The 14969-nt window shown below is 47.6% G+C and overlaps 1 protein-coding gene across 1 annotated transcript; it reads left to right on the top strand.

Moving 5' to 3' along the window:
* Window positions 1-3347: 3347 nt before the first annotated feature.
* Window positions 3348-14646, top strand: tcea3 (transcription elongation factor A (SII), 3). The gene is made up of 21 exons (XM_067238211.1): window positions 3348-3786; window positions 4475-4537; window positions 4913-5018; window positions 5115-5205; window positions 5496-5996; window positions 6099-6221; window positions 6519-6626; window positions 7025-7123; window positions 7443-7544; window positions 7704-7769; window positions 7881-7940; window positions 8200-8271; window positions 8368-8436; window positions 8585-8647; window positions 8776-8850; window positions 9003-9163; window positions 10474-10535; window positions 10856-11005; window positions 13574-13720; window positions 13827-13898; window positions 14241-14646. Exons 1-21 carry the CDS (start codon window positions 3718-3720, stop codon window positions 14247-14249), a joined length of 2268 nt encoding a protein of 755 aa, XP_067094312.1. The 5' UTR covers window positions 3348-3717; the 3' UTR covers window positions 14250-14646.
* The last annotated feature ends 323 nt before the right edge of the window (window positions 14647-14969 follow it).

Below are 14969 nucleotides of genomic sequence, written 5' to 3'. Positions count from 1 at the left end.
TCCATGCTAAACCTAGAGTCAAAGCTCTGTGGACTAGACATTGATTACCCAAATTCACCCTACTAAGTCTATCTCCAAGTTCAGGGATTTAGATAACCTACAGATAGCCTCAGAACTGCATGGAGATAGCCTAACAACTGGATGTAGATAGCCTCAAAACATTATGCAGTTTCTGTGTACATCACCTTCAAGCTTGTGTGAACCCTGGTTGTTGAGGCCTACCTCGCAGGAGTAGAGTTTGAAAGAGAGACTAAGAAAGTGTTGCCAGGAACTGTGTGTGGGCGCCTGGGTGTGTACAGTCAATGTGCGTGTTTGTGTATAAGAGTGATTTTATTGGTGGGATGCACCGACTGGAAACAGGTGAGGCTAGTCCCCCGAGTTCATGACTGTGTGGGTGGTCCGATCCTGCTCACCAGAACCAAAGCCTTTTCAGGACCAAACTACTGAGAACCAGTCATTTTTAGGAGACGGCCAGCACCACCACCCGCACAAGTTCAGATGACCTCATAACCATAGGCGCCGATTTATGTTTTCCTCCGTGGGTGCTCACGGGCGCACGCCCTTTAAAAAAAAAAAAAAGTATCTACACTAGTATCTACGTGGGTGCTCAGATCTAGGCTAGTATGTACGTGGGTGCTCAGTATTTTCCGTGGGTGCTGGAGCTCTGGAGCACCCACGGTATCGGCGCCTCTGCTCATAACCCCAAAAGAGGACGTGAACGTCCAAGACAATTCCAACCTGCCACTCAAGAGGGTCCTATTTCAGGTTCTCTTCCTCTCCCTCAGCAGTTACAGACAAAGCCTTAAGAAAGAAAAAAAGAATACATTTGGAGTGAAATCATTCATTTTCTGGGCTGTCGTCATCCAAGCATTGCCCTAATTGCCCGGGCCTGGCGTCTCTTTTCCCAGACTGGCAAAGACACCCGTGCCAGGGAGAGGTGCATGTGGTGAAAAAGGGGGAGGTTGAGTGGATGATAGCTGCTGGATGTATTCTGGTAGACTGACCGTATCGGCTTACCTCTTCAATTGCAAAAGAACACAGCAGAGAGGGCACCACTTAATGTCAAGGAGTGGGACGGCTTTCTTCTGCCTCCAGAGAGGCATGGCTCCAGAGAGGCATGGCTCCAGAGAGGCATGGCTCCAGAGGCCAGACCCGTTGTGGCAGACTTGACTTTCTACCCGCTGTCACGAGCTGAGACAGGATGAGGCTTCATGTGGTTTCGGGCCAGAGAGGCTAATGACAGAGCTGCAAACCCAACGCCAAGGATCTGGTGTAATTCAGCACTTCAAAACGTATGGGAATTCTGGAATTCACATCCGGTGTAGTGTAACCATGGGAACAGAAGATCCCGGAGAGGGTATTTGGGGTGAAGGCAGAGTTCTTGGGAGTTAGGGCCAGGGTGAAGGCAGAGTTCTTGGGAGTTAGGGCCAGGGTGAAGGCAGAGTTCTTGGGAGTTAGGGCCAGGGTGAAGGCAGAGTTCTCGGGAGTTAGGGCCAGGGTGAAGGCAGAGTTCTTGGGAGTTAGGGCCAGGGTGAAGGCAGAGTTCTCGGGAGTTAGGGCCAGGGTGAAGACAGAGTTCTCGGGAGTTAGGGCCAGGGTGAAGATAGAGTTCTTGGGAGTTAGGGCCAGGGTGAAGATAGAGTTCTTGGGAGTTAGGGCCAGGGTGAAGACAGAGTTCTCGGGAGTTAGGGCCAGGGTGAAGATAGAGTTCTTGGGAGTTAGGGCCAGGGTGAAGATAGAGTTCTTGGGAGTTAGGGCCAGGGTGAAGATAGAGTTCTTGGGAGTTAGGGCCAGGGTGAAGACAGAGTTCTCGGGAGTTAGGGACAGGGTGAAGGCAGAGTTCTTGGGAGTTAGGGCCAGGGTGAAGGCAGAGTTCTTGGGAGTTAGGGCCAGGGTGAAGGCAGAGTTCTTGGGAGTTAGGGCCAGGGTGAAGGCAGAGTTCTTGGGAGTTAGGGCCAGGGTGAAGGCAGAGTTCTTGGGAGTTAGGGCCAGGGTGAAGGCAGAGTTCTTGGGAGTTAGGGCCAGGGTGAAGGCAGAGTTCTTGGGAGTTAGGGCCAGGGTGAAGGCAGAGTTCTATCGAGTTAGGGCCAGGGTGAAGATAGAGTTCTTGGGAGTTAGGGCCAGGGTGAAGGCAGAGTTCTTGGGAGTTAGGGCCAGGGTGAGTTAGGCCCCCCACCCCAGCTCCAGTAACGGCCCAGTGCCCAGGGGAAAGACAGGAGCTGTTTGTAGTGTAAGACGTTACATGGCGGCTGATCTTTATCCCTGGCTCCTCTTCCTGCTGTTTTTCCTTCTTACCTCTCGGTGAACTGGCCCACTTCTCAGGCCCTCGGCCAATCACTGCACGACAGACTCCCATTAAGGCCAGACATTGGCTGAGAGCTGGCTCCTTCGGCCTGTTGGGTAACTCCTGGGTGAGGAACTAATACCGCTCTGGGAAGACAGCTCATTAGTGTCGTTTAACACACGAACACTTCCTATTTTCAAATCAATTTTCTATCAACAACCAAGATTGTCTTAATTCTTGATTTTTTTCCGGTTTAGGCTTTATGTATTTGTACTGGACTGTACTTCAGAAGATTTTCTATTTCCAAAAAGGTGTGTGGGGAAATGTATGAACACTTCAATGCTACTGTAGTGTGTGAAGCAATGAGGCACTGCCTGTCATATTTTCAAACATGCAGAAAACGTCTAAATTGTACTCTGATTATACAGTGTAGGATAAACCACATCCAAACCCTTCTCTCTCGCGCCTTCAACTCCCCACTCATTCACGCTCTTCACACAGTCATACAACGTTTGTATAGGTAATGTGTTTCTGTCACCTTCTACTCTGCAGCATTAGCGCCACCACGTGGTCCTAGACTGGAGGGGACTACGTCTGGATAAACAACCAGAAAACCATTGAAGCAATCCTGTACATGACAAACTGCCCACCAACAGCGAGTACAAAAAGTGTAAGCAACAGAAAGAATACAACTAAAGTACAGCGAATCAATTACGCCTTTGTTGCTAATTACAGTGTGTCCCCATTTAGCCAATAGACCTACTATTAGCATGCAACTGTACGGTAGCCTACCCATTCAACACTTGTCAGCTGCTGTGCCATAAATTCCAGAGCTTTCAACTGGTTTAGGGCGCAGCTGCGGAAACAAAATAACATGTTGAACAGCTTCTTTAAAGCTTACATTGTAGAAGACACTTCTCTTGAACTCTACTCCCCTCGGTGCTGTCACTTTCGATTTTGAGAAATTAAATATTGACTTCTAACCTAGTTTTGCCAAGGGCTACGAATTAATGTAGGCTAAAGGCTCGTCTCCTATTGTAAGTGTGTGTATAGGGGGCGGGTGAACGTGTTTAAACGTGCGTGTGTAAATGGAGAAGTAGCCTAACTACCGCAAAAACTAAATGTAGAACGGGGACCGCTATCAATATATAACGAGTTCCGTTTGCACGGTAATATGTTTATTTAAATACGATATTGGTATCAGCCCCATAGCAACTTCTAAAATTAGGAGTTGTCATGTGTCATGTTGACCAGATGGTCAGACGATCCGACCGTCTTTCTGCCCAGGACACGCCCCTTAACCGAGTGGACACTGGACTGCACCGTAGCGTAAAATCCGATGTATGAAGGATCAAAACTTCGCACGTTTCATTTATTTGAATGATATACAACGTTCAAAGTGATTTACATCTGCACGTTTGATTCATGCCGTTATGATGCGAGAGGAGGATCTAATTCGAATTGCTAAAAAACTGGACAAGATGGTGTCTAGAAACAACACGGTGAGAATGTATTTTGACACCTTTCTGTCGGTTGATTTTCTGTCACCGCGTGCTGCAGGCCTATAGGGCTGTCTATGAAAATGGAGTAGGCAATGCACGCTTATTCAGTATATATATTTTAATCTTTCCAGTTTTAAAATTCTTTGTGAACTTAAATCGTAAAGTTATTATTTAGAAAGAGTTGCACACAGTTCTGACATAAGTACTTGAGCGTTCAATAAATCCGTAACAGGTGTTTGGCAGGGGATTGGTTAGATCTTGCTTACAGCGCAAACTTGCTTTCAAGGAGTTGGCGACGATGTGACATTACAGTAACTTACGTAGCGTTTAGGCCACTTCATGCATTCACTCTCATTGTATTTCTGCGAGTTCAAGAGAATGTTATGGTTATAGTGGATAGCGCAAGGTCAACACAGTGGTGTCGAGCGGGACTGTTTGTTGTTAGTTGGCCATGCGCAGTTGTCGTCATGAACAGTTTTGGCGGATTTATACACATTACAGTCGTGCGCCGAAAATGCAACAGTCTTACAAGCTTTAAGTCAAGCCCCATCCCATTAATGTTGGCCTGTCCACATTGACACTTAACTTACTGTCCCAAAACTATCACCTTGTAAGTGTGTATAGACAGCTGAAGTGACCTATATTACCACCATCCCAGCTGTTTCTGACTGTTGTCTTTTATGAACAGGATGGCGCTTTGGATCTGCTGAAAGAGCTAAGGAGTTTTAACATGACGCTTAAACTCCTGCAGGTAATACCTACTCAACCACGGAAAGAGATATTGCACACAAAAAAGAGAAAAAGAAAAGGGATAACTGTAACATTCCAATACTATTATTAGTGTTTTATTCTCAGCATTTGTGTTATTGTTTATTTGAATAACAGCCTGTTTTTGTGAGTAAAACTTGCAGGTAAGGTACCTTGTAGCACATCTACTGAACCAGTGTCCACATTCTCAATGTCCATCAGCCAAATAAACCCAATTTAGATTAAATCTAAATACACAGTGAGCCGTCAGCTTTCAGTTCAATGCCCGCCGAAGAGTGAATGAACAAGTTGAGTTATTTCAGATAACTTTCAATCACAAACACGTTCCTTCTATCCCTCTAACCGAATGAACACTTAGGAAACCAGGATTGGAATGTCTGTGAACGGCATCAGGAAGCACTGCACCGATGAGGAAGTGGTAACCCTGGCTAAGCTACTCATCAAAGACTGGAAGAGACTTCTGGGTAAGTCCACGAGTGTTAAGGATCACTTCAGTATTTCGGCTTTGGACGGTACAGTGTGTGGTGTGGATCACGGACCCCGTTCTGAATGTCTTGCAGATGCCCAGAGCCCCACTGAGATGAAGAACGGGGTTGAAACCAGCAAACAACCCGGGTCTCCGGTCCATTCCCCTTTTGATAGAGACACCAGGTGGGTTGTTTTCTAGAAAGGGAGACACAGTTTCTTGAAAGTGCGTATTGCGATAACAAACACACATCCACCTACACAGTGAGATAACAAATACACACACACACACATCCACCTACACACTGAGATAGCAAACACACACACACAAAACAGGTTCATAGAAGGAAACAACACAAAGTGAAAGTGAAAAGGTTTGAGTCACGCATTCTACACGCATGTCTGCCTAAAGACAAGACGAGTGAGAGAGCAACAGCAGAGTTTGTGTTGTGGCCAGCCCTGCTCTTCTGTCTCAGTCACAGGAGACCCGGAATCGAACCGAGGTCAGACTCGGAGCCTGATATAAAAGACCCAGACACACCTGGAAGAGACAAGCGCGAAAACTACCAGAAGAAGGACAAGCAGGCCGGGGGAGAACGGAAGAGGGAGAGGCCTCCAACTCGGCCCCAGAACGACGGGCCGCTAGAAACTTCCAGAACCGGGAAACATCCACAAGAGAGACACGCAGAAGAGAACAGGCACAGGGACCCTGCCGACACGGGGAAAGAGAGACGTACGGAGGCGCTGAGGAAGGAGGGACACATTCAAGACCATCACAACAACCGACACGAGCAGGAAACCAAGACGGCCCGCCCGTCAGAGGAACACAAGGACAGGTGTCCGGAAGAACCCAGAAAAGACAGAGGTTCCGAGGACGAGCGGAGAGAGAGACACGCGGAGGCGTGCAGGAACGAGAGACGCTCGCACGAGACACCCAAAGAGAGACCCGCCGACAACCACAAATGGGTGTTTGAGAGGTGAGAGGTGACACGGGTGGCCTAGGTCACAAGTGTTGAACCTGATTACAGTTGAGACCCGGTGCCAGACCTTCAATGGATATCTTGTCTCCCCCCTTGCAGGAGAAGTGTGTTGGATGGGAACATTCTGTACCCCTCCCGGTACCCCTCTCCTCCCCGGACCCCCCATCCCCCTCGCCCTCTTCCTCCGGTCAAACGTCCGTCCGTGGAGGTGACCAGAGAGAGGTCAGGGCGGATTTGCACTGTGCTGTCCCCTGCATGTGACTCCTAACCCCGTAGACCTCCTTTCAATGCCACGGTTGTAACTTCATATGCCAGAACTGGGTCGGACTGCGGCATAACCTGAATATTTCAATGACTCGCCGCCACAGGAAGTCAGCGTGACAGAGCCGCCAGCGGTCTGATGGTGCATGGTGCATGGGGTGATACGGTCGGTCATGTGTTGCATTCGCCAGTGGCTTAGGTCTGCCTGTGTGGTGTGGCGTGGTGTTCACCGTCTGAAGTACTGTGATGTCTGCTTAGGAAGGACTCCACGGACTCTCTGCCCTCCTCCCGTCCTCCCCGTGCGCGCCCCCCCAAGTCCACCTCTCCTCCGCCCAGACGGCCTTCTCTGGAGGTGAAGAAGGAGAGGTCAGAAGCAGTGCTTTGTGTGAAAAGATGGATGAACGTTTGTGAGTGGTGGTTGTGAGGTTACGTTCGTCTACTCAGAGATCGTAGGGGCACCAGGCGCATAACAACAGATCAGATTACTGTGTCTGTTTGATGTTCTGGCTGTCATGTGGAACACAGGAAGCAAACATCGCATGTCTGCATGACCATCTGTTTTGGTTGGAACCCTCCCAACCACATAACAAACGACCTGCACCAGTCTGCATCCAAGCAGTGCCCAAACGAACGAATCACTCTAGTTTGCTGATGATGTCATTAAAATGCACCGATACTTCCTGTCAGACTTCAGGCCGTTCGTGCTGTAGAAGCTGACAAGCTTTTTTGTCTGTGTTTGTTCAAACTTTGGATGTTCCATTCAGGAAGAAAGCTCCGGACCCCAACGCCCCGCTTTCCCCTCTTCCTCTTCACCTTCATCCTCCACCTAAGCCCTCCTGCGTGCTGGAGGTCAGGAAGGAGAGGTCAGACTTTGCTTGTCTTCTGATCCTCATTAACCACAGAGGCAGCGTCTGCTTTGAAATGTGATTCCGTTTTTTATGAGGGATCCGTGTTTCTGTGTAGTTACTGTGTAGACGACAGCAGAGCTCAAGAACTCTGTGAGGGAGCAGTGTTTCTGTGTAGTTACTGTGTCCACGACAGCAGAAGAAGCAGCAAGAACTCCATGAGGGAGCAGTTTATGTTTCATAATGTTTCTGTGTACAGAACGGCAGAGCACTTGAAGCTTGTGTGTTTCCTGCTGTGGAGCGATTGTGACACCTGCGATTCCAATCTTCCGTTTAGGAAAGGGCCCCCGGACCCCAATGCTCCTTTCGCTCCTCTTCCTCTTCATCTCCACCCCCCACCCCCCACGAAGCGCCTGTCGGTGGACGGAAAGAAGGAGAGGTCAGGGCAGGATGTGACATCGTAGGGTGCTCTGTACTTGAGAGAATCACAGGAAATGCTCGTTCTGGGAATGCATCACAATTCCAAAATGTGGTTAGATCTAGTTTGTTTTCCTTCGACGTTTTTTAAACGGCCGTTCTCTCGTTGTTTACCTCCCAGAAAGGAGACGTCCGATTCCAGACCCGTTTCTCAGAAGAGCCCGTGTGACCACGTGAAACACGACAGGTGTGTCACGCTGTTAGGACCTGGCATACCCACTGTATCATCTAGTAAAAAAATCGGATGATGACCTGAGGTGCAGCCGGCAGGAGTTTTCAACATCTTTTCCTTTTGCAGGAAAAACTCATCAGAGAGCAAAGCACCCAAAGTATCGTCTGTGGAAGCTAAGAAAGAAAGGTTGGAGAGTGAGAGAAGCATGCCAACTGACAGATACTGTGCATGCGTATTCCACAGCTGTGCTCAGTAATGATATCAGTATTGTTTATTGGAGCCAGTGAGGGTCAAACATACTTTCTACTTAACAGCTTCTCATAGGGCAGCGTGTTTCTGTGTTCACCCTATCACAGGCCTCCTTTCGGTGGCGGCCTGTGCATGAATCGCCCAATGCCTGTTCTGTGGTGAAACAAGTGGCAAACTGATATTTCCCGCCTTTCAGAAACGACTCATCTGAATCTAAACCACAAGCTCCTAAACGGTCGATTGTGGACGGCAAGAAAGACAAAGACAGGTCCGCAGAAGCAGAGACAGACTGCATTGTGGGAAGTCTCTAGTTTGTGTCTACGAATCTCAGTGCCTCGGCTAACGTTCACATCTGTGTTTGTAGGAAGGACTCGACGGACTCCAGGCCTGGACATCCAGTCAAAAGACATTCATCGGACTCCAAACCAGACAGGTAAAGCTTGTATCTAGCCTTGGAATACCTTTTGTTGCCGGCACGACTCCCCAAAACACTTCCTGTGTATCTCAACTTTCAACGTGTCAAGGGCGGTCAGGCGACATCCATCTCAATCCAAATCTCCGGCGACATTTTGTTATTTCAGGAGGGAGTCTACTGACTCCAAGAAAGCCGTATCCCCACCGGCTAAGAAGCTCTCTGGTGACAGGTAGGCCTGCGAGGAAGCCATCTTTCCCCTTCTTCCTCATTGATCTGTACTGTTGATCCCATCCAGACTGTTCCATGTGCGCTACCTGATGGGGTCCATTAGGGGTAATAGTATTTAATGACTTCCAGAAGGGAGTCGCATGGCTCCAAGTCCTCCCCCTCCACCACTCTGCAGAGGAAGGCCTCCACCGACAGTATCGAACGGTAAATCCATAACATCACCAAAAATGCATTTTCTCTGAATGGTGTGTCGTGAACTACACAGACAAAACACAGCCAGACACCCGTCATTGACTTCGAAATGACACGCCAATTATATCATTTTGTGTCTCCCGTTTCCCGTGTCTGCTACCCAGGAGAGTAAAACCAGACACCCCCAGGTCCCCCACCACCCCGACCAGCCCCATGTCTCCCTCCTTCAGCTCGGCAGGGGGTCCGCTGTCCCCTCGCCTGGCCACGGGGGACTCCGTCAGGGACAAGTGCATCGAGATGCTGGCAGCTGCGCTGCGTACAGACGGTGGGCAGACAGACACCAGGAGACAGCTCTGTAGAGAAATGGAGACAGCTCTGTAGAGACAGGAGACAGCTCTGTAGAGACATGGAGACAGCTCTGTAGAGAAATGGAGACAGCTCTGTAGAGACAGGAGACAGCTCTGTGGAGACATGGAGACAGCTCTGTGGAGAAATGGAGACAGCTCTGTAGAGACATGAGACAGCTCTGTGGAGACATGGAGACAGCTCTGTGGAGAAATGGAGACAGCTCTGTAGAGACAGGAGACAGCTCTGTAGAGACAGGAGACAGCTCTGTAGACAGGAGACAGCTCTGTAGAGACAGGAGACAGCTCTGTAGAGACATGGAGACAGCTCTGTAGAGAAATGGAGACAGCTCTGTGGAGACAGCTCTGTAGACAGGAGACAGCTCTGTAGAGACATGGAGACAGCTCTGTAGAGAAATGGAGACAGCTCTGTGGAGACATGGAGACATCTCTGTAAAGACAGGAGACAGCTCTGTAGAGACATAGAGACATCTCTGTAAAGACAGGAGACAGCTCTGTAGAGACATAGACAGCTCTGTAGAGACATGGATACAGTAGACAGCTCTGTAGAGACATGGAGACAGCTCTGTAGACAGGAGACAGCTCTGTAGAGACAGGAGACAGCTCTGTAGAGACATGGAGACAGCTCTGTGGAGACATGGAGACAGCTCTGTGGAGAAATGGAGACAGCTCTGTAGAGACATGAGACAGCTCTGTGGAGACATGGAGACAGCTCTGTAGAGACAGGAGACAGCTCTGTAGAGACAGGAGACAGCTCTGTAGACAGGAGACAGCTCTGTAGAGACAGGAGACAGCTCTGTAGAGACATGGAGACAGCTCTGTAGAGAAATGGAGACAGCTCTGTGGAGACAGCTCTGTAGACAGCTCTGTAGAGACATGGAGACAGCTCTGTAGAGAAATGGAGACAGCTCTGTGGAGACATGGAGACATCTCTGTAAAGACAGGAGACAGCTCTGTAGAGACATAGAGACATCTCTGTAAAGACAGGAGACAGCTCTGTAGAGACATAGACAGCTCTGTAGAGACATGGATACAGTAGACAGCTCTGTAGAGACATGGAGACAGCTCTGTAGACAGGAGACAGCTCTGTAGAGACAGGAGACAGCTCTGTAGAGACATGGAGACAGCTCTGTAGAGACATGGAGACAGCTCCGTAGAGACTGGAGACAGCTCCGTAGAGACTGGAGACAGTATACAGCTCTTTAGACACGGTTGATAGCTCTGTGGAGAGTTTTTAAGAATGTCATTATTCTTGCCTTCGTCTCCTTAGATAACTACAAAGAATTTGGGACGAACTGTGATGCCATGGCTGCAGAGATGGAAGACCATATCCTTTGAAACAGTCTGCCCTTTCCGCAAATTAAACGGCCTTCAGTTTGAACTTCTTGACATTTACATTAGATTAAATGTACAAATAGTATTAGTGTATTAAGCACAGCAGATAATCAAGAACCTCAAATGCCCCGTTCTAACAATATTTCAGTAGTTTGTGCCAAGGCCCTGTCTACAGTTTTACCAGACACAGTGCAACAACAACATCACGTATCTACTCTGTGGACCGTAACCCCAGCAGATGGGCCCCTGCGTATGAGCGATGGTTCCTGACGCCAGATGTCTCTGTGCGCTTCCTTGACTCCCTGCGCTCACATATCTACCAGGAGAACCGAGCCACGGACATGAAGTACAAGAACAGGGTCCGCAGCCGCATCAGCAACCTGAAGGACCCCAAGAACCCGGGTCTGCGGAGGAACGTTCTGGCAGGAGGCATCGAGCTGAGCCGCTTCGCTGTCATGACTGCCGAGGTAGAGCATCCTGGCACGCACACACTCACTTACACACGCACACACCCACTTACACACGCACGCACCCACTTACACACGCACGCACCCACTTACACACGCACGCACCCACTTACGCACGCACACACTCACTTACGCACGCACACACCCACTTACGCACGCACACACTCACTTACGCACGCACACACTCACTTACGCACGCACACACTCACTTACACACGCACACACTCACTTACGCACACACTCACTTACGCACGCACACACTCACTTACGCACGCACACACCCACTTACGCACGCACACACTCACTTACGCACGCACACACCCACTTACACACGCACACACTCACATTGCCTATAAAAAGTATTCACCACCCTTGGATGTTTCACCCTTTTGTTGCTATTATACATGAAATCATGGTCAATATAATTAGGCATTTTTGACAAGAATTTGCACATAAAAACGAAATAAGTCAAAACAGATTTTTACAAAATAATGTCAATTTATTTATAATATAGAAGGTAAAGTAGATGATTGCATACATATTCACCCCCTTCAGGTTAGTATTTAGTAGATGCACATTTGGCTGCAATCACAGCACTGAGTGTGTGGACATGTCTCAGTCACAGCACTGAGTGTGTGGACATGTCTCAATCACAGCACTGAGTGTGTGGACATGTCTCAATCACAGCACTGAGTGTGTGGACATGTCTCAATCACAGCACTGAGTGTGTGGACATGTCTCAATCACAGCACTGAGTGTGTGGACATGTCTCAGTCACAGCACTGAGTGTGTGGACATGTCTCAATCACAGCACTGAGTGTGTGGACATGTCTCAATCACAGCACTGAGTGTGTGGACATGTCTCAATCACAGCACTGAGTGTGTGGACATGTCTCAGTCACAGCACTGAGTGTGTGGACATGTCTCAATCACAGCACTGAGTGTGTGGACATGTCTCAGTCACAGCACTGAGTGTGTGGACATGTCTCAATCACAGCACTGAGTGTGTGGACATGTCTCAATCACAGCACACTGCAATGTTCCTCCATTCTTCCTTGCAAAACAGCTCAAGCTCTGTCAGGTTGCTCGGGGGTGTGAACAGCTCTTTTCAAGTCCAGCCACAAATTCTCGATTGGACTGAGATCTGGGCTTTGACTTGGCCACTCCAGAACATTCACCTTGTTGTCTTTGAACCATTTCTGTGTAGCTTTTGCTGTATGCTTTGGGTCATTGTCTTCCTGGAAAATAACTCCCAAGTTGTAGTTCTCTTGCAGACTGAGTCAGATTATCCTCCAGGATTTGGCGATACTGAGTCTCCCACATGCCTTTGGGCGAATTTCAGGCGAGATTTCATATGAGCTTTTTTCAACAGTGGCTTTCTCTTTGCCACTCATACAGCTTCGACTGGTGAAGAACCCGGGCAACAGTTGTATGTCCAGTCTCCCCCCTCTGAGCCACTGAAGCTTTTAACTCCTTCAGAGAGGTCCTAGGTGTCTTGGAAATCCTTTTGTAGCCATCTCCTTACTTATACTTTACAATGATCTTTTCTTTGAGTGTTCTTTTGTCTTCATGTTGCAATTGTAGTAGGAATACTGATGAACCACAGACTGGATTTCCCAGACACAGGTGTTTTTATACTACAATCACTTGACACACATCAACTGTACTCAGGTGATCTCCATTTCACTGATTGTTACACTGCTGGCTCAACTAGTTGGAACTCTGTTGAATTATGTCAGTAACTTTAAGGGGGTGAAAGATTATACAAACACTTATTTTACACTTTATATTTTTAATTTATTGAAATTAGTTTGTAAAAATCTGTTTTCACTTTGACATGAAAGAAGCTTTTTTTAAATTTATTTTTTGTCAAAAAAGCCAAATTATATGGAACATGATTTCATGTATAAAAGCAAAAAAAAGGGAAAACATCCAAGGGGGTGAATACTTTTTACACACTCACTTACACACTCACTTACACACTCACTTACACACTCACTTACACACTCACTTACACACTCACTTACACAGCTGTCATGACTGCCGAGGTAAAGCATCCTGGCTGATAGCCTGACACACACACACACACACTAACACACACTCCTACACACACAACACACTCTACAGACACACACTCACCTACACACACACACACACACACACACTTACACACACTTACTCATGGTACACAACACATGACCACACTATTGGGGTCCCACACTCACATACAGACAGTAACTTACTCAAACTCACTTACTCAAACACCCACACACTTACTTACACACATTTACACACCCACACACTCACTTTTAGATGAAGAATGTCTTCTCTCTGCCCCCTTCTTCTCTTCTTCTCTTTCTTTACTTCTCTTTCCTGTCTCTCCTCATTCTGTCCTTCTCTTCTATCACCTTCTCTCCTTCTCCTCCTCCCCTCTCAACCCCTCCCTTCTCAACTGCTCCCCTCTCCTCCTCCCCTCTCCTCCTCCTCCTCCTCCTCCCCTCTTCTCCCCTCTCCTCCTCCTCCCCTCTCCTCCTCCTCCCCTCTCCCCTTCTCCCTCTCTGTGTGCAGGAGATGGCCAGTGATGAGTTGAAACAGCTGAGGAACGTGCTGACCCAGGAGGCCATCAGGGAGCACCAGATGGCCAAGACAGGAGGCACCTCCACCGACCTTCTGCAGTGCGGAAAGTGCCGGAAGAAGAACTGCACCTACAACCAGGTGGGTCCATCTACCTGCCGGCTCCACCTGCTCACAGCCAGGTCAACACTCTGAAACCCTAAAACCGTGTGCGTGCGTGCGTGTGTGCGTGTGTTCGTGTGTGCAGGTCCAGACCCGCAGTGCTGATGAGCCCATGACCACCTTTGTGCTGTGTAACGAGTGTGGAAATCGCTGGAAGGTATGTTCTCCCCTTGGACGTTGGGGTTAGATTGTTATATCGAGACAGTATTTTAAATTGTAACGTGTTTATATTGTCTCATGTTGACATTATTGTATTGTAACACGTTTACATTGTTACTATTCATTGTTACAATGTATTGTTAAATGTTTGCATTGTACAGTAGCGGTTATAATGTAACACTATTATACTGTTACATGTTACATTTGTCATTTTTTATCAGCCTTGCTGTATGCTGACAGGAACATGGACCTAATTAAGTTAGCCACTGATACAGTGTTAGTAATCAAAGTGTACTGATGATGTTATATTTTACTGAGCCTTAATGTCTTCACCTCCCAGTTCTGCTGATGTTGTGCTGCTGCAGCCAGGAGTCTGCGAGGTCAAAGGTCACCTTATCTGCCCCGAGGGAATTCTGTCTTGGACATTGCCCATCACACAGAACAATAACATTGCTTTTTCTAAAGGGAAAAGGGGGATAATGGATTATGAATCTTTGTGTTTAGTGATTTTACTAAAAAAAACAGTGTTTTGAGATACTTGCAATTTATACTTGACTTTTTAAGATTGGTAAGCATGAGATTTAGACTGGGATTTAATTAATGTTAACATTATCATGGGCTGGGTGGAGGTGTCTGTGCAGGTGGGTGATTGAGTCATTGATGTATCCTGTTGAATCACAAGCTACACTAAGGTGCTTATGTTGTTAAACGCTGATATAAATTTCACTAATAAAAAGCTGATTTTATTTCAGAACTCTTATCTTTTGTTTTGTACATGAATTTAAATGTATAAATCATGGATCATTTATACATATATACTAATAAATATCTTATACTAAAGAATACAAATTCACAGTAACACAATTCCTCAGCCAACTGGACTAACGTTTGTCCAGAAAGTTGTCAGACTCTCCCTAAAAGATTTCCCTAGCATTTAATGAACCATCAGATGAATAGAAAAGTTCTATCTGCAACCTTGGAGGAATCAGCTATTATGACTAGTCTGTGCAGTTACTTAGTCTGCTTTGAGGAGAGTAAACAAGGAAAGCGGGCCAAAATGATTACAGTT

The sequence above is a fragment of the Osmerus mordax genome, chromosome 6 (assembly GCF_038355195.1).
Source record: "Osmerus mordax isolate fOsmMor3 chromosome 6, fOsmMor3.pri, whole genome shotgun sequence".
Lineage (NCBI taxonomy): Eukaryota > Metazoa > Chordata > Actinopteri > Osmeriformes > Osmeridae > Osmerus > Osmerus mordax.
This window is presented reverse-complemented; position numbering and strand designations above follow the sequence as displayed.

Bases quoted from the DNA above. Each gene is read 5' to 3' on its own strand.
- tcea3 (XM_067238211.1), top strand. From the start codon at position 3,718: ATGATGCGAGAGGAGGATCTAATTCGAATTGCTAAAAAACTGGACAAG. The intron at 5,206-5,495 runs GTGGGTTGTTTT...CTTCTGTCTCAG, and splicing joins CCTTTTGATAGAGACACCAG to TCACAGGAGACCCGGAATCG. The intron at 11,006-13,573 runs GTAGAGCATCCT...CTCTGTGTGCAG, and splicing joins TCGCTGTCATGACTGCCGAG to GAGATGGCCAGTGATGAGTT.